This window comes from Dreissena polymorpha, chromosome 3, assembly GCF_020536995.1.
Source record: "Dreissena polymorpha isolate Duluth1 chromosome 3, UMN_Dpol_1.0, whole genome shotgun sequence".
Lineage (NCBI taxonomy): Eukaryota > Metazoa > Mollusca > Bivalvia > Myida > Dreissenidae > Dreissena > Dreissena polymorpha.
Window position 1 is genome coordinate 27,185,321 of NC_068357.1, and position 15,029 is coordinate 27,200,349.

General features: G+C 34.7%; 1 protein-coding gene across 1 annotated transcript; it reads left to right on the forward strand.

Moving 5' to 3' along the window:
- The first annotated feature begins 831 nt into the window (after nucleotides 1–831).
- On the forward strand, nucleotides 832–10,666 carry LOC127873481 (egl nine homolog 1-like). The gene is made up of 5 exons (XM_052417365.1): nucleotides 832–2,108; nucleotides 3,150–3,269; nucleotides 6,267–6,403; nucleotides 6,911–6,975; nucleotides 8,331–10,666. Exons 1-5 carry the CDS (start codon nucleotides 1,044–1,046, stop codon nucleotides 8,420–8,422), a joined length of 1,479 nt encoding a protein of 492 aa, XP_052273325.1. The 5' UTR covers nucleotides 832–1,043; the 3' UTR covers nucleotides 8,423–10,666.
- The last annotated feature ends 4,363 nt before the right edge of the window (nucleotides 10,667–15,029 follow it).

Sequence of the window (15,029 nt, forward strand, 5' to 3'; positions counted from 1 at the left end):
TGAGAGCGTCAACAAGTTCGACTAGTTTGTATACCACACATAGCATTTCAAAACGTGTCCCACACATAGCATTATTGCATTTTTAAGCACACACTCCGAATCAGAAGTATTTGTGCAAACAAACAATGTATGTAGCTTCTCTATGAAGAATTGCAATGTCCGCCCTATTTTTTTTTTAAACCTTTCACAATATTATATAAACGTTTTTGTTGATTGAATAAAAAATATACCACACATAGCATTTCAATTCGTGTCTTTTCAAACGCGCGGTTGCATTTTTTTGAAAAAATACTAAATTAATTTTGCGCAAACTTAACACAGTTGTGTATTTTGACAATGACCGGGATCTCGTCTTTATTTTTTTGAAAATGGTTTTGAATTAATGAAAAAATTATCAAAAACGTTACCTGAAGCGGTAGTTTGTTGACATCCGATTGTCCCTGACATAGCCGAAAAAGTCACGTGGTACAGGCACCTTGTTAACTCAATAGCTCAATAAGGCCTAAGTATGTGCAGCGGGATGTGCAGATCCTTATAAATATGTACCTTATATGTACTGTACAGTCCTTTAATTATGATTCAGATTGTCAATTTGATATGTACAATCTAGTACAATCTAGTAATGAAACGGTATTTGATGCAACGTAGACGCAATACATTAATTTTTTTAACGATGTCAATAAAAAAAATACTATATCAGATTCAAGTAAATTATGCTTTATTAAATTAATGGGTAATAGATCAATTCACTGTCGCGCGTCGTGTGGATTTTCCATGAAAGCTAGAACACTCCCACGCACATATTGCGGGTGCCAGTCTATAGTTGACCCTGAAGCTGTGTAAAGTGGAACGAAGTCGCTTACATCCACTAAATGTAAATTTTGTGAGGAAAAGATGTGATCTGGTGATTTTATTATCTTCCTAATCTGAAACATTGTTAAAAGTTTTTTCTTAAATATTAAAGTTTTCATATTAAATATATTGTGTGGAAATTTCACTGATATTGCATATAATACATCGCGTGTCGTCTGTCAAAATACGGAATGGCGGAGTGCGTACGTGACTTATCGAACATACACATCGACAGCAGAGATAAGTGCGCAATCTGCGGGAAAAGTGCAAATCTAAAGTATTGTTCTGGTTGTGGAAAGGTATCTTACTGTTCTAGGGACCATCAAATCCAAGACTGGCGTCAACACAAGGCGAAATGTAAGAAGAAACAACTCGCGGAAACTGATGACAATCCCCGACAAACTCCCAGCGCAATGGCAAACGTTGCCTCTGGCATGGCGCGATTAGCGATCACACAAGAAGAACTGCAAGACGTCACGTCTTCGACTGCACGTGTACCGAGTGTCGATCTATCAGAGCCCATTCATGCAGAGATGAAACTGAAGTCGGGTTTGTTTACAATTATTGACTCAAACGTACGTGACCAGCTGACTGAGGAACCTTTATATATAAGAAAGAAACTAGGAATTGATGACAGTTCTCATAACAGTAGTGTTCACAACATAGACAATACCACACGCAATAATTCAACTGAAGTAGATACTTTAAAGGATATTGCAACTTGTAGTACTTTAACTAACAGTAATAACCTAAACACAAATAGTCGAAAGCGAAATATTGATGCAGAGGATGTGAATGGAACAGGGAGTTCAGAAAGGTTTATTCTTGAATCAGAGGATAATAACATTGTAGAACCAGTGTATGAATCTGCGAGTTCGTCCATAAGCGATTCATCATCTGGAAGCATGATGCCTTACTTCAATATCATGGAATCAAGAAATAAGGCATTGAGTGATTATGTGACTAAATGCCTCAATGCCTATGGAGTTTGTGTAATAGATAATTTTCTTGGTGACAGTAAAGGAACAGATATTTTAGACGAAGTTAAAGATCTTCATGAAAATGGAGAATTGCTGAGTGGACAATTAGTAAACGCTTCCTCACCCAAGGGAGCTGTACGTGGTGATGTGATTACGTGGGTAGATGGAACAGAGCCCGGATGTGGCAGTATAAACTCTCTCATTACTTCTATTGATGCGATAATGGTCCACTGTGAAAGGACTTTAGGACAATATCATGTGAAGGGACGATCAAAGGTAGTGTTAATATCCATATAAAAATAAAATCTATGAAATCTATTTTAAGCAATTTTCTTGCAGTTATTGGCATGTGTCTTTCCCCCTGCGCCTTATCAAAGTCAAAAGGCCTCAATTTATATGATAAAATATCTCAACATGTAACAGTATTGTCTCATATATGGTGTGATAATTTAAGCTTTAACAATCAAAAGTTTTAAAAAGTGAAACCACAAATTATTTAATTATTTATTATTCAATTCATGTTTGACGAAAGTGAAACATTTTGGAGTTTTTTTATTGCTAGTGTTTAATAAAGAGTTGTCAAATTTGTGTGTGTATTTCAAAGTTTATGAGGTCCAAGCGAAAGGCAACATTATGACTCTAACTTTTATCCAGTTTCTAATGCATACTGTTGAAAAATATCTACACTACAGTATGAATAAAAAATCAATGTCACCTGATCAGAATTTGGAATTATATCTCATTAAATAAAAAAAAATATTGTATCTTAACATCCAAATAAACTTGACAATATTTATATAAAGCCACACATTATTTAAGAGCATCATTTTAAACAAGCTTGGTTTGTCTTAAGTCATAATCCTTAAGTCAGGGCTTTTCATCCTGATATAATTCGGCCCCTTCCCAATCGAAAATAAGGTCATTTTTTCCCCAAAATTGATAGAGGAATTTCCCAAATTGTAAACAAAAATAATTTTTTTTTACTTAGACATATTCGGCATCTCCCAAATTGAAAGCAATGAGCTCTAATATGATTAAGAATGCACCACAATGTGTCTTTTAATACTTCTGCACAATAAAAAAGACCCTGTTTCAAAAACTTAAAAAAACACGTTCTTCCCAAAATGAAAATGAGCATGAGCATGAAATTCCCAATTTGAAAGCCCTGTAAGTAGACTAAATGTGTATTGCAATTAAGTTGACTTAACGTGGCATATTAAGACATCATACTGTTCTTTTAGAGATATGTATTATCTTTTATTATTTTGTTCATATTCACCAGGTAAAATTTATTAATGTAAGCCATCATGTGTTCAGGCCATGGTGGCAGTGTATCCGGGGAACAAGACCTATTTCTTGCGGCATGTTGACAACCCGACTGGTGATGGTCGATGTGTAACCTGTATTTACTACCTCAATAAGAACTGGAATTCAAAGGTAACTAGCATGTTTGCTTTTCTTCTGAATGAATTCTCCTTAAGAGTGTAACTGTATGATGCCCACTGCCCAGTTACATTTTACTGATTAAAAACAAAACACTCTTATATTTTCTTATGTGTTTGTTGCCTTGGTTTTAATCAGACTCTAGTTTATTATGTCTTTTCAGTTTGAAAATAATATAACACTTATTAAATGTATTTTTTAATCCCTTGGATTTTACCAGGATGTCACATGCAGAGCTCCAGATATGGATTTAGTCTAAAGGGTATTTCACCCCCTGATAATATTGTTAAAGCGTATTTTACTCCTTTGTTTCAGCCATAAAGAGTATTTAGGAATATTTAGGGGTATTTTCCATTTCTGTAGAAAACTGACAAAGTAAATGGTCGCTTAAAACGTCCTTTTTTTGATCCACAAACATGATGAGCCGCAATTTTATTGCAAGCGTATTTTGATTGACTTACTTTTGATTCAAAGGTTAACTTACACTAAAAACCCAACTGGATTATTGGTTAAACCGGTTACGCACTTTAATCTATTTAAAATACGTACCAAGATTTGTATTGCGTTTTGTTACGTACTGGGCCGATTTTTAATGCGATTTAAAAAAAAAAAATTCAATGCGTAAATACGCAGATACGCCTCTTATCTGGAGCTCTGGTCACATGCAAAAAAAGGTTTGAATAAAGTATATTTTGAAGATAAATATCTTGTTAAAGATTGATCATACATTGTAATTTCCTTTAGAAGAGTTTTTTCTGTTCCTAAACAAAATTATGCATGTCACATTGTGAACAAGTCTGATAACCTTTTGCACTGTTTTTGCTTTATTTGTTGAGTTTAATTTTTGGAACATACACAGTTGCATACATGTAATTATATAGCCATTGAGGGGACACAGTAACATATATTAGTTTATTCATAATTCTGAGACTGTTTACTCAGAGTAAATAACATTGCTTTAACTTAAAAACTTATCAAAAGAATGGGATCATTGAGAATCATTTTTCAGGGCCCCAGCTGCCCCTGGATCAAAATGTTCAGTAGCCAAATTTACCTCAGTCATTATGTCTTAATTTGTATTATTTTAGATATTTGATGGGAAATTATGAAGAAAATCTGTTAGCCTATTGGCAATTTCTTTAAGCCAAATTATCTTATTTGTAGCTAAATTGGTGAATTCCAGAGGGAGCCCTGATTTTTAGCTTACCTGAGAACAACGTGCTCTATGGTGAGCTTTTGTGATCACCTTTTGTCGGTTGTAACTTTGTTTTTTCCATCATCAACATTTGCCTTGTGAACACTCTAGAGGCCACATTTATTGTCTGATCTTTATGAAACTTGGTCAGATTGAGTAGATTTGTCCGAATGATATCTTGGACGAGTTGGAAAATGGTTCTGGTTGGTTGAAAAACATGACCACCATGGGGCGGGGCATTTTTCCTTGTACATGTATGGCTATAGTAAAAATTTGTAAACACTCTAGAAAGTCACATTTATTGTCCTGTTGTCATGAAACTTGGTTAAAAGATTTGTCTCAATAATGTCTGGGACGAGTTCGAAAATGGTTTCAGTTTGTTGAAGAACATGGCCGCTAGGGGGCGGGGCATTTTTCCTTTACTTTTCGTCATTACACTTGGCGAGAACATTTGTTCTAATGATGATATCTTTGATGAGTTCTAAAATCGTTCCGGTTGGTTGAAAACATGGTGTAAGTAGGAGTCGGGGAAGGTTTCCTTATATGGCTACCTTGCTAACACTCTAGAAGACACATTTGTTTTTAATCTTCATGAAACTTGTTCAGAACATTTGTTTTAATTATACCTTGATAAGCTTGGATGAGTTCTAAAACGGTTCCGGTCTGTTGAAACCACCATAGGGCGGGGCATTTTTCCTTATATAGCTTTAGTAAAACCTTGTGGAGACGCTTAAAGTCACATTTATCATTTAATCTTCATGAAACTTGGTCAGAACATTTGTTCTAATGACAGAACAGGTAAGTTCCTGTGTATTTCAGGTGAACAACTTTGAGCCTTTCAGGCCCTCTTGTTTCTTACATCTATATGGTAGTAGCACATAGATTTTGTGAGCTTCAAAATTTACAGCTGTTTGAATGTAAATGTTGTTTAATCATCACATGCTTATGGCCTCAAACATGACTGCAAAAAAGTGGAGCGAAAATACTAGAATTATGGATTATTAACATTCTTTATAAACAATCCTATAAGTACTTCTGTTTACCACCTTGACAGATTTTCTGAAATCGGATTGCTCATATAAACATTTTTATGCCCCAAAGGTGGGCATATAATAAAGCGATCGCACTGTCCGTCCGTCCATCTGTCCGTCCGTCCGTCTTTCCGTCACACTTATGCGTTTAGGTTTTGAAAAATGCTTATAACCTCTATGTCGCTTCAGATGTAACCTTCATATTTGGTATGCATGTGTATATGGACAAGGTCTTTCCATACGCACACAAATTTTGACCCCTTTGACCTTGACCTTGAACTTAGGGTCTGCGTTTAGGTTTCGAAATCTGGGTTAAGGTTTCGAAAAAGCGTTTTTCTGGGGCAAATGTCTTCCGATGGAGACAGCTCTTGTTCTTCAAGGCTAAGCTGTGCATTGCACTTGTAGTTGAATTGGAGATTATATGGATGGTGCTGTAAAAAAATTAAGTTCAAATTCTTAAAAGGATTTTAATACCAATTGATTCTGTCAGTACTTTGATTTTACTTAGGACTAAGGCCAACATACATATAAGCCTTGTTCTGGGTAAACTGGACCTAATGCATGTGCTTAAAATGTCATTCCAGATTAGCCTGTTCTGTCCACACATGCTAATCAGGGACAACACTTTCTGCTTAAACTGGATTTTTGCTGAGAAAGAATTCCTACGAAAAATTGCATGAAAGCAGATAGCTTAGTCCCTGATAAGCCTGTCAACAACTCTATTTTAGCCCAATTTTCTCAGAATTTGGAGTATGTTTCTTGCAGAATGATGGTGGTCTGCTGCGAATCTTTCCTGAAGGTGCCAACAAGGTCGCCAACGTGGAGCCGAAATTTGATCGGCTGTTATTCTTCTGGTCAGATCGTCGGAACCCTCATGAGGTTCTCCCAGCGTACAGAACTAGGTATATGTTTGCCTTTATGTCCTTTTCCAACTGTTATTGTGTTATGGTACTTCATCTCTTACCTGCTGTGTCATATTATCTTTTTTACATTAAGATACAAATGTTGACACAATTAAAGTCCCTAAGAAAATCAATTGAATTATAGACCTTTCTGAATAGTTTCAAGTTTAAAAGGATTCATTTCAAGCCCAAAAATACTGATGAGCAGCAAACAGCAAAAAGCCTGTTCTAGTGTTATGCTGGTTGCCTATAGACTCTCACTCTGCTTCTGAATATGAAAATGTTTACCACCAAGAAATATCAAGAGGAAGATTTTTTGCATAAGTGCTTGTAATTTGTAACTGTGCAAATAACAAGAAATGTCATTGTCATGTTAATTTGTCCTCCAAATTTTAAGTAGCCGATTTTTTAAGTCTACTATAAAAACTTAAATACTAAAACAATTAAGAGGCTTTTATTGCTGAAGTCACTGTAAAAAAACTACTTATTATTTCCTTGACATTTCAGATATGCAATTACTGTGTGGTATTATGATGAACAAGAGAGGCGTCGAGCTGTCAAGCGTTTTAAAGGTACCATACAATTAAGCCGCGTCCTGAGAAATCTGGGTAAAATGCATGTGCGTAAAGTGTCGTCCTAGATTAGCCTGTGCAGTCTGCACAGGCTTATCAGGGACGACCTTTTCCGCCTTAACTTGATTTTCGGTAAGGAGGGACTTCCTTGAAATTAAAAATACCATCAAAGTGGAAGGTGTCGTCCCTGATTAGCCTGTGCTGTCAGACACGCATGAATATATTCGAATATTTCATAGCTGACTCGAAATAAAACCTCTAAACTTTGGCTACATCACTGAACTGTGTCTGTGCTCAGCGCAAAGGATGTAGCACTGTTCAGTGTAAGGAATTCCGGACTTTTCTCTGTATGTTCAAACGACACAAACGTTAAAATCCAACTCGCAGATTTTTAGGGTCAGTACTCGTTCACTCAATTGTCCGGGGAATATATAATTGACTATCGATAAACATAGTTTTGCGTTTAAGATGAGAAAACAAACATAACCGAAATAGCATAGTGTCACGATAAGAGGAAAATCGTTTAATTATCCAACCACATATGTTTGCCGTTGTCTGTAAGCTTGTCTGGAAATCGTTCCTTAACGCCTGGATAGGCTGCCCATATTTACCAGTTTGCAATTTGAAATTCAATGTTGCATCGAAAAGCATTGTGCTAAAAGGTGCCATTTACAATTCACAGCACAGGCTAATCTGGGACGACACGTTACGCACATGCATTATGCCCAGTTTTCTCAGGACAAGACGCAATTATAGAGATGTTATAAAGGAAATTACAACACAAAAAGGATGTGAAAATTTTATTTAATGATAAGTCACAGTATTTGTATCGGATTCACAGCACTTTTTATGTACCAGTAATTTTTATAAAATTTAATTTTCCAGTTGTTCATGTATGTTCTACATATTTAAAATGCAGTTCCTGATATTTCACAAATATATAGAGGATATTTGTTGGATTCGGTGGATTATCGATTTTAAATTCACGAGTGAACATAGAAAATATATATTTTCTATTATCACGAGTGAATTAAAATCGATATTCCACCGAATCCACCAAATTTTCTTTTTATTTTATGCTTTTTTTCACAGTTAATATACATTATTTAAGAGTTTAACTAAAGAATTTTGCTGGGATAATGACGTCATTTCGTCAAAAAATGACGTCATTTCAGAGTAAACAGTGAAAATTATCGATAATTTTCACTGTTAATTTTCGATGTTTGAAACAGTGATATTATCAGTTTTAATTCACTGATATTTCTCTATAAACCACCGGAAAGCATAAAATAAACATAAATATTATGGTCACCCTTAAATAAATCGAGCTAAACAACTTCTTTGTTTTATTTTAGAACAAGTTGGTGATTCTAAGTCAGTCTATCCCCCGTACGGTCTCACAGACATGGATGATAAAGTTGTCGAGAACAAAGCGCCTACTACTTGAAACCTTCCAATGTTAATCGGAGAAACGTGTTTCAAAACTTACGCAGCTTTGCATTGGCTTGAAGGCTGCATTGTCACGAGTCAATGTTCCAGATGGGACCACATGCAAACATGAGATGAAGTCTGCTTGGCTGTGGTGTGTAGTGATTGTTCAATATGTTGACTGTTATGTCAAAGTATGAACATTTGTGAGGCAGTGGAAATTGAACTGGAATTCAAATTCTGGTGTGGACCATTTGAAATCAAGAAATATGAATACTAAAAATCTATGTCTTGTTGTGGTAATAGCTTTACTGTAATGGACTTTTAAGTCCAAGAAAGGAAGAGTTACTGGATGCCATTTGGTGTCTTGGAAATTCTCTTACAAGCCAATGTGCTTGGGTTAAGGTCAATCAATCTAAAAAGGAAGAGATGCTGTAATAATTGCAGACTATCCCGAACATGTAGATGGTTTTGACTGACTATCTTTATACTACGGTCATTTATTGTCAAATGTCCTTGGACATTGGACAAGTTTAAGTTTCGACTTAATTTTGTAATTATAAGTTATTATTGTTTATTATTAGAATTCTTGTAATATCTGTCAATTTCTGTAATGTGTGTAAGATAACAAGGCAATAGATAAATTAATAGAATTGCTTAAAATGTTATAATCAGATGCTGGTTATTGGCTTTTAAACTTCAAAAACAGTTGAGCTCTTTTTTTTAACCTCTTGAAACGCTCTCCTGTCTTGGGGAGAATCAGTTCTTGTTGTCTTGGGGAAGCAGAATGAACGCTCCCACTGTGGGGATCTAACTCATATGGTAATTTTTATCCTATTTTGATGTTTAATAAATCAATGTCCTACTAGTTTGTTGTCTATGTTCAAGTATTTACCAAGTTTTACAGTGTGCTCATTGTGTGGACTTATTTTAACTCAAACAGTTTACTCAGTACCTCATAAAAATAAACTTTTGTCTAGTAGTTCCAAATGCTTATCTGGAATCTTAGTTATAATAAGTCTGCTTGAAGTTTTTAGATGGAAATTCCATATGTGTATAGAAATTTATATCACTTTAATATGTACAGGACCTATGCAAAAAGGAAACATAATTATGATTTAAATACCATACTATTTTACTTTTATCTATATAAGAGGCTGGAGAGACATTTTAAAGTTCATTTTAAAGATATTATGTTGATGTTCAATTGTGAATAACAAATTCATACATTTATAAATGAATGTTTCAATGGATCAAAATGCAATTACATTAAGGTTAATAATATTGTCTGTATCACATCAACTGTGACTTTGCTAGAACAAATGTTATACAGCTAAAACAAATGTTATAATCATGAAATGTTATCTTTTATTTTGTTTTTGATATGCCCCTGTAGGTTGGCATATAGCAGTTGAACTGTCCGTCTGTCAGTCCGTCTGTCCGAAAACTTTAACATCGGCCATAACTTTTGCAATATTGAAGATAGCAACTTGATATTTGGAATGCATTAGTATCTCATGGGGCTGCACATTTTTTAGTGGTGAAAGGTCAAGGTCATCATTCAAGGTCAAAAGTAAAAAACCCAAATCCATAGGAAGTAACAAGCTTTAAAGGGAGATAATTTCTATTTATTTGGCAGGTACAGATCATTTTTACAAGGGAAGTAATATTTTTTAAAGGGATATAATAAAAAACAAAAATATTTAAATCAAAGCGGTGCAGTAGGGGGCATTGTGTTTCTGACAAACACATCTCTTGTTGTAGATGTTGTTGTTTATTGAGGGGGGGGGGGGGGGGTGAGGAGGGGGAAATGTCAAAGAATGTTTGTATATTTCATCACATGAATGTTTTTGGTTCAAACCTTCATAGGAACACATGTCTTAAATGTTTGTAGTAAACATCAGTCTGGGGATGTTGATCTGTGATGCCACATCATTGAAGGGCGTTATTACATTGACACATATCTGAATGATTCATAATTTTTATTGTATGATCGAAAATTACCGAATGAGTCATGAACCATTTAAATTGTTATTTAGTATATTTAAGTTAAATTATTTATTTTCTTTTCAAAACTTTTGTGTATTTATGAATGATTTTGTTTTGCAACAGTATAAAGGTTTACAATATATTGATGAAAGCTTATATTTGTAATAATTAGTTGATGTTTATGTTGACATGCACATGACTGCTTCAGTGGTTTATAATTGGTTGTTTTTTTCAATCATGAAATCGAAGATGATAATAAAATTCAGAAACTTTTTGTTGCTCATTTGTTAGTTTGATTTTTAACCAGGTTTTCCGAAGGAAAAAACTGGTTATTAGATTGGCGAATGCGGGCGGGCTGGCGGGCGGGCGGAACAAGCTTGTCCGGGCCATAACTATGTTGTTCATTGTCAGATTTTAAAATCATTTGGCACATTTGTTCACCATCATTGGACAGAGTGTCGCGCGAAATAATTACGTCGATATCTCCAAGGTCAAGGTCACACTTTGAGTTCAAAGGTCAAAAATGGCCATAAATGAGCTTGTCCTGGCCATAACTATGTCATTCATTGTGAGATTTTAAAATCATTTGGCACATTTGTTCACCATCATGGGACGGTGTGTCGCACGAAAGAATCACGTCAATATCTCCAATGTCAAGGTCGCCACGACTAAAATTAGATTTTTTTTTTAAACAAACTTACAAAGGGGGTTAATTTTGTTTGTTCATTTCAAAAGTTCAGTTTGAGTTTTCTCCCTTTATCAGATTTTTTTTTTCACAATGAAAACCTGGTTTTGTGACAATTTTGTCCCTTGTTAGACCTTTGACAAATGTAGATGTTTGGTCGTTTCTGTGTTTCATATTATAGTTGCTGTGACCTGTGGAGACAGTGTATCCGTGATGATTGAAATGTCCGGGACGTGCTTGTTTTCTATTATAGCATCATATCGCAACGTGCACCCTTATCATTTGACAAATGAGGTCTTATTTACACTTTAATGATTTATCTTGACAAATAAGATATAATTCACTTCTTAACTGAACACATACTTCATTTTATTGCACATGAACTTTACAGATTTTCGTGTGAGACAAAATAATACTATTCATTAGTCAGTGATCATTCACAGAGCATTTACTACTTCAAAAACTTGATGAACTAAACAGATAATGTATACATGTACCTAAATTGTGCGTGTTCACACTTTTAAATAATACATTTAGATCTTTACGTTGAACTGAATGATTGTGTTGATTTAACTCTTTCAATGCTGGAACCGAATTTTGAAGGCCGTTGCAAACAGTTTGGATCCAGATGAGACGCCACAGAACATCAGGATCCAAACTGTTTGCTTTTTTGATAGTATTCTTTGAAAAAAATCGAAGAAAATGCTAATTTTAGAAATTCAGCAGACGACATTTTAGCAGACGACAAATTTCCCAGCATGCAAAGGGTTAAACATTAACATGGCCGATGGCATTTAACAGAGAGCATTAATGATCACGTATATTGTACAGCATTAGTGCCGATGTTATTGCATATTTTTAGTTGTTCATTATAACATTTGGGTCAATGCGTACTGACTATTATATGCTTAATCTAAACATTTCTCTTTGATCTTTTGCATTGAGCAGCTGGGCGAGTTTAAACATACAATCTGATTCTGAAATAACTAAATTTATTTTATTTGGTCGAATGCATTGCGCTGAAACAAGAAATGGGATTCATCTTCCACTTCGTTGTTTTCTTATAATTGGCACAACATCATGTTATATGTACCAGATCTTATCGAACAGTTTGAATTCTTACAGAATGTGCACTGGTACGTTATTTTCGCGATTCTCAAGTTTCTTGAGATTTCTTCTGATTTTTTCCTCCAAAATACGTTTCAAAAGAAATATTACGTTTTAATTCGTTAAACGCAGTAAAAGTTTTACTTTTATTCAATTTCATGCAATTCTTTTAAGAATTCGTCAATAACGAATCGAACACTCAGGATCAGCCAAAAACAAATACACCTGAAAGTGGCATATCACAAACTGTCACTAAGCCGATCGCCTACTTTATGGAGAAAGTCAAGGGCGGCAGTATGCGCAAAGCCGAATAGCGAGTTTGTTTGAATCACGGCAGTTTAGTACGGTAATGTTATGTAAACGGATATTAACATATAGATTTTGTTCCATATAAGGTGGCGGCATAATCTTAGTGGATGGAAAATAAACAAGCGGTCATACACAACATAGTACTGAGAGTATATAAAACAAACACAAACAAACAGATTAATAAAACTGGAAAATGCATTGTGTTTAAGCGGCTTAGGTCACGAGCGCATAGCCCACACTGAAAACAAGTAATATTTTACTGAACAGGCTAATAAACAGTTTTTAATAAAAGTCATATATGTATTTACTTCACGGTGTGTCATTAGCCCAATAAAAACATGTGAAATATTGCACTGGGTTCTATACAAACTGCGACGCACACACGATTGACAGACTCTTCTGGTCGTTTATGGGACGAGTTCTGACATAAGAAATAAAATATTATCGTTGTCCAAAAAGCTGGTCTTCACGGTTCTAAAGATATTTTTGCTACCTGAGATTTTCCACTTGAATATTAAAGTTATTTTGTCGCCAGATGTTCAAATCGAGTACAGTTAATTAAGGTTACTTGCCACGTAAGCTGTGTGTGTGTTCGGGTGAAATTTGTCACGTCCTACCTGTCACAAATACAAGTTATATCTCCGCGTGCTTTAATGAGAAAGATAATTTGTGCAAATATTTTAACCGCAACTAGCATGTTCACAAAAGTTAGCTTTCGTTTTAAAACGTACACGTTTAAGGATACTTGTTTTTGTCTCTTAACCCATTTATGCCTAGCGTTTAGAAAAAGGCCTTGGCAAACAGCGTAGACCCAGATGAGACGCCGCATGATGCGGCGTCTCATCAGGGTCTGTGCTGTTTGCTTAAAGGAGTTTCTGTTAGAAATATTCTAAATATAGAAATAAATATACTAGACATCCCTTATTTTGGAAATAAATTGATCCAATTTAGAAGGATGGGAGAGTCCACTAGGCATAAATGGGTTAATGCAGTACTTAATGAAGTATAAAGGCAATATTGTAGATTATTTGGTAGTAATTTAATACATGTAGATACTGATGAACGAATACAGAAATTATTAAGTATTAGTTTAATTTGTCGGTTTGTTCTTTTGTGCTCGTATTAACGAAAATCCTGTCCACCGCAAGCAACATGTCGAATTGTCGTAAGTGAATGATTGATCAACACATTTTACTTTTTTAATGTTATTTATTGTAAGCGAGGGAAAATATGCTGACTTTTCGTAGGTCTTAGCGAAATGTATATTCGTGTTGTTTTAGCCGTTAAATGGACCTTTTCACAGATTTTGGCGTGGATTGTAGTTTGTAATTAAATTCTTTATATATAAATGTAAACATTGAATTTAAAAAGCACCAGTAAAAAACTAATATAGCATTAAAGATAGAAAAAAGTACGACTCGACTGGGCTCGAACCACTTACCCCTGGAGTAAACGTCTATCGCTTAGACCACTCGGACATCCGTGTTCATAAAATGCGCGATGATTTTTTTACTTTATATAAGCAATCCTTGTAAGTTGTAGTATCACAAAATATAACGACAACAACAAAATTTTCCAAAATATTCAATCGTTTCGCGTTGCAACGCTTTATAATTTTCAGGTTTTGAAATCGTCAAAAGATGCATATAATGAATATTTAAGAGCATGGTTAATATTCAGTAATACTGTTGCCTCACAAATATCATAACTAAAACGAAAATTTGCAAATCTGAAATAACTATTTTGAATTTTGTCAATTTACAAAAACGTGAAAAGGCCCATTTAAAGCTACATATTCTAGTTATAAATTATACACATACAGAATTAACAACTGCAAATTCAATCTCTTAATTGCACACCCGCTAAATTTATAACCCTTTGTAGTTTCCTCGGAAAGTAGTTCCCTAGCACAATTTTGCAATTGTATATAACGTGATCATAAAATTCACGCAAAGCACAATGGACAATTGAGCCACTCTTCGTAATTATTATAATTTTATGTATTTTTTTCTAAGTATGTTTATCTTTAAACCATTATTTTTTGCTATTGTCGTAAATGCATCCTTTTTTTATTTGAGTAAAATATAAAACAACATTGATTTTAATTGTTAGAGAGACTGTTCACGAGAAAGAAAAAGTTGTGGAGAACGAAATAAGAGCGATTACAGCATTGTATTATGATTTTAAGTTAAACAAGCAAATTCATTGAATTTATATCCCCCGCCAATATGCTTCTGGACACAAAAGTGCTATGTTTGACACTCAAAAAAGCATTTTTTCAAGATACAAAGGGCCATAACTCCCTTATTATCCGATGGCGTACAATGCCATTTGGCGTGCATCATTCTCTTATCCATATATATACTCATACCAAGTTTCAATGAAATCCACCAAAGCACTTCCAAGATATGGCTCCGGACACAAAAGTGCCGGACGGACGGACGGCCGGACGGACGGACAACGCCAAAACAATATCCCTCCGCCTTTGGCGGGGGATAGTAATCATAACATTATTTATTCCTTGCATATTGTGATA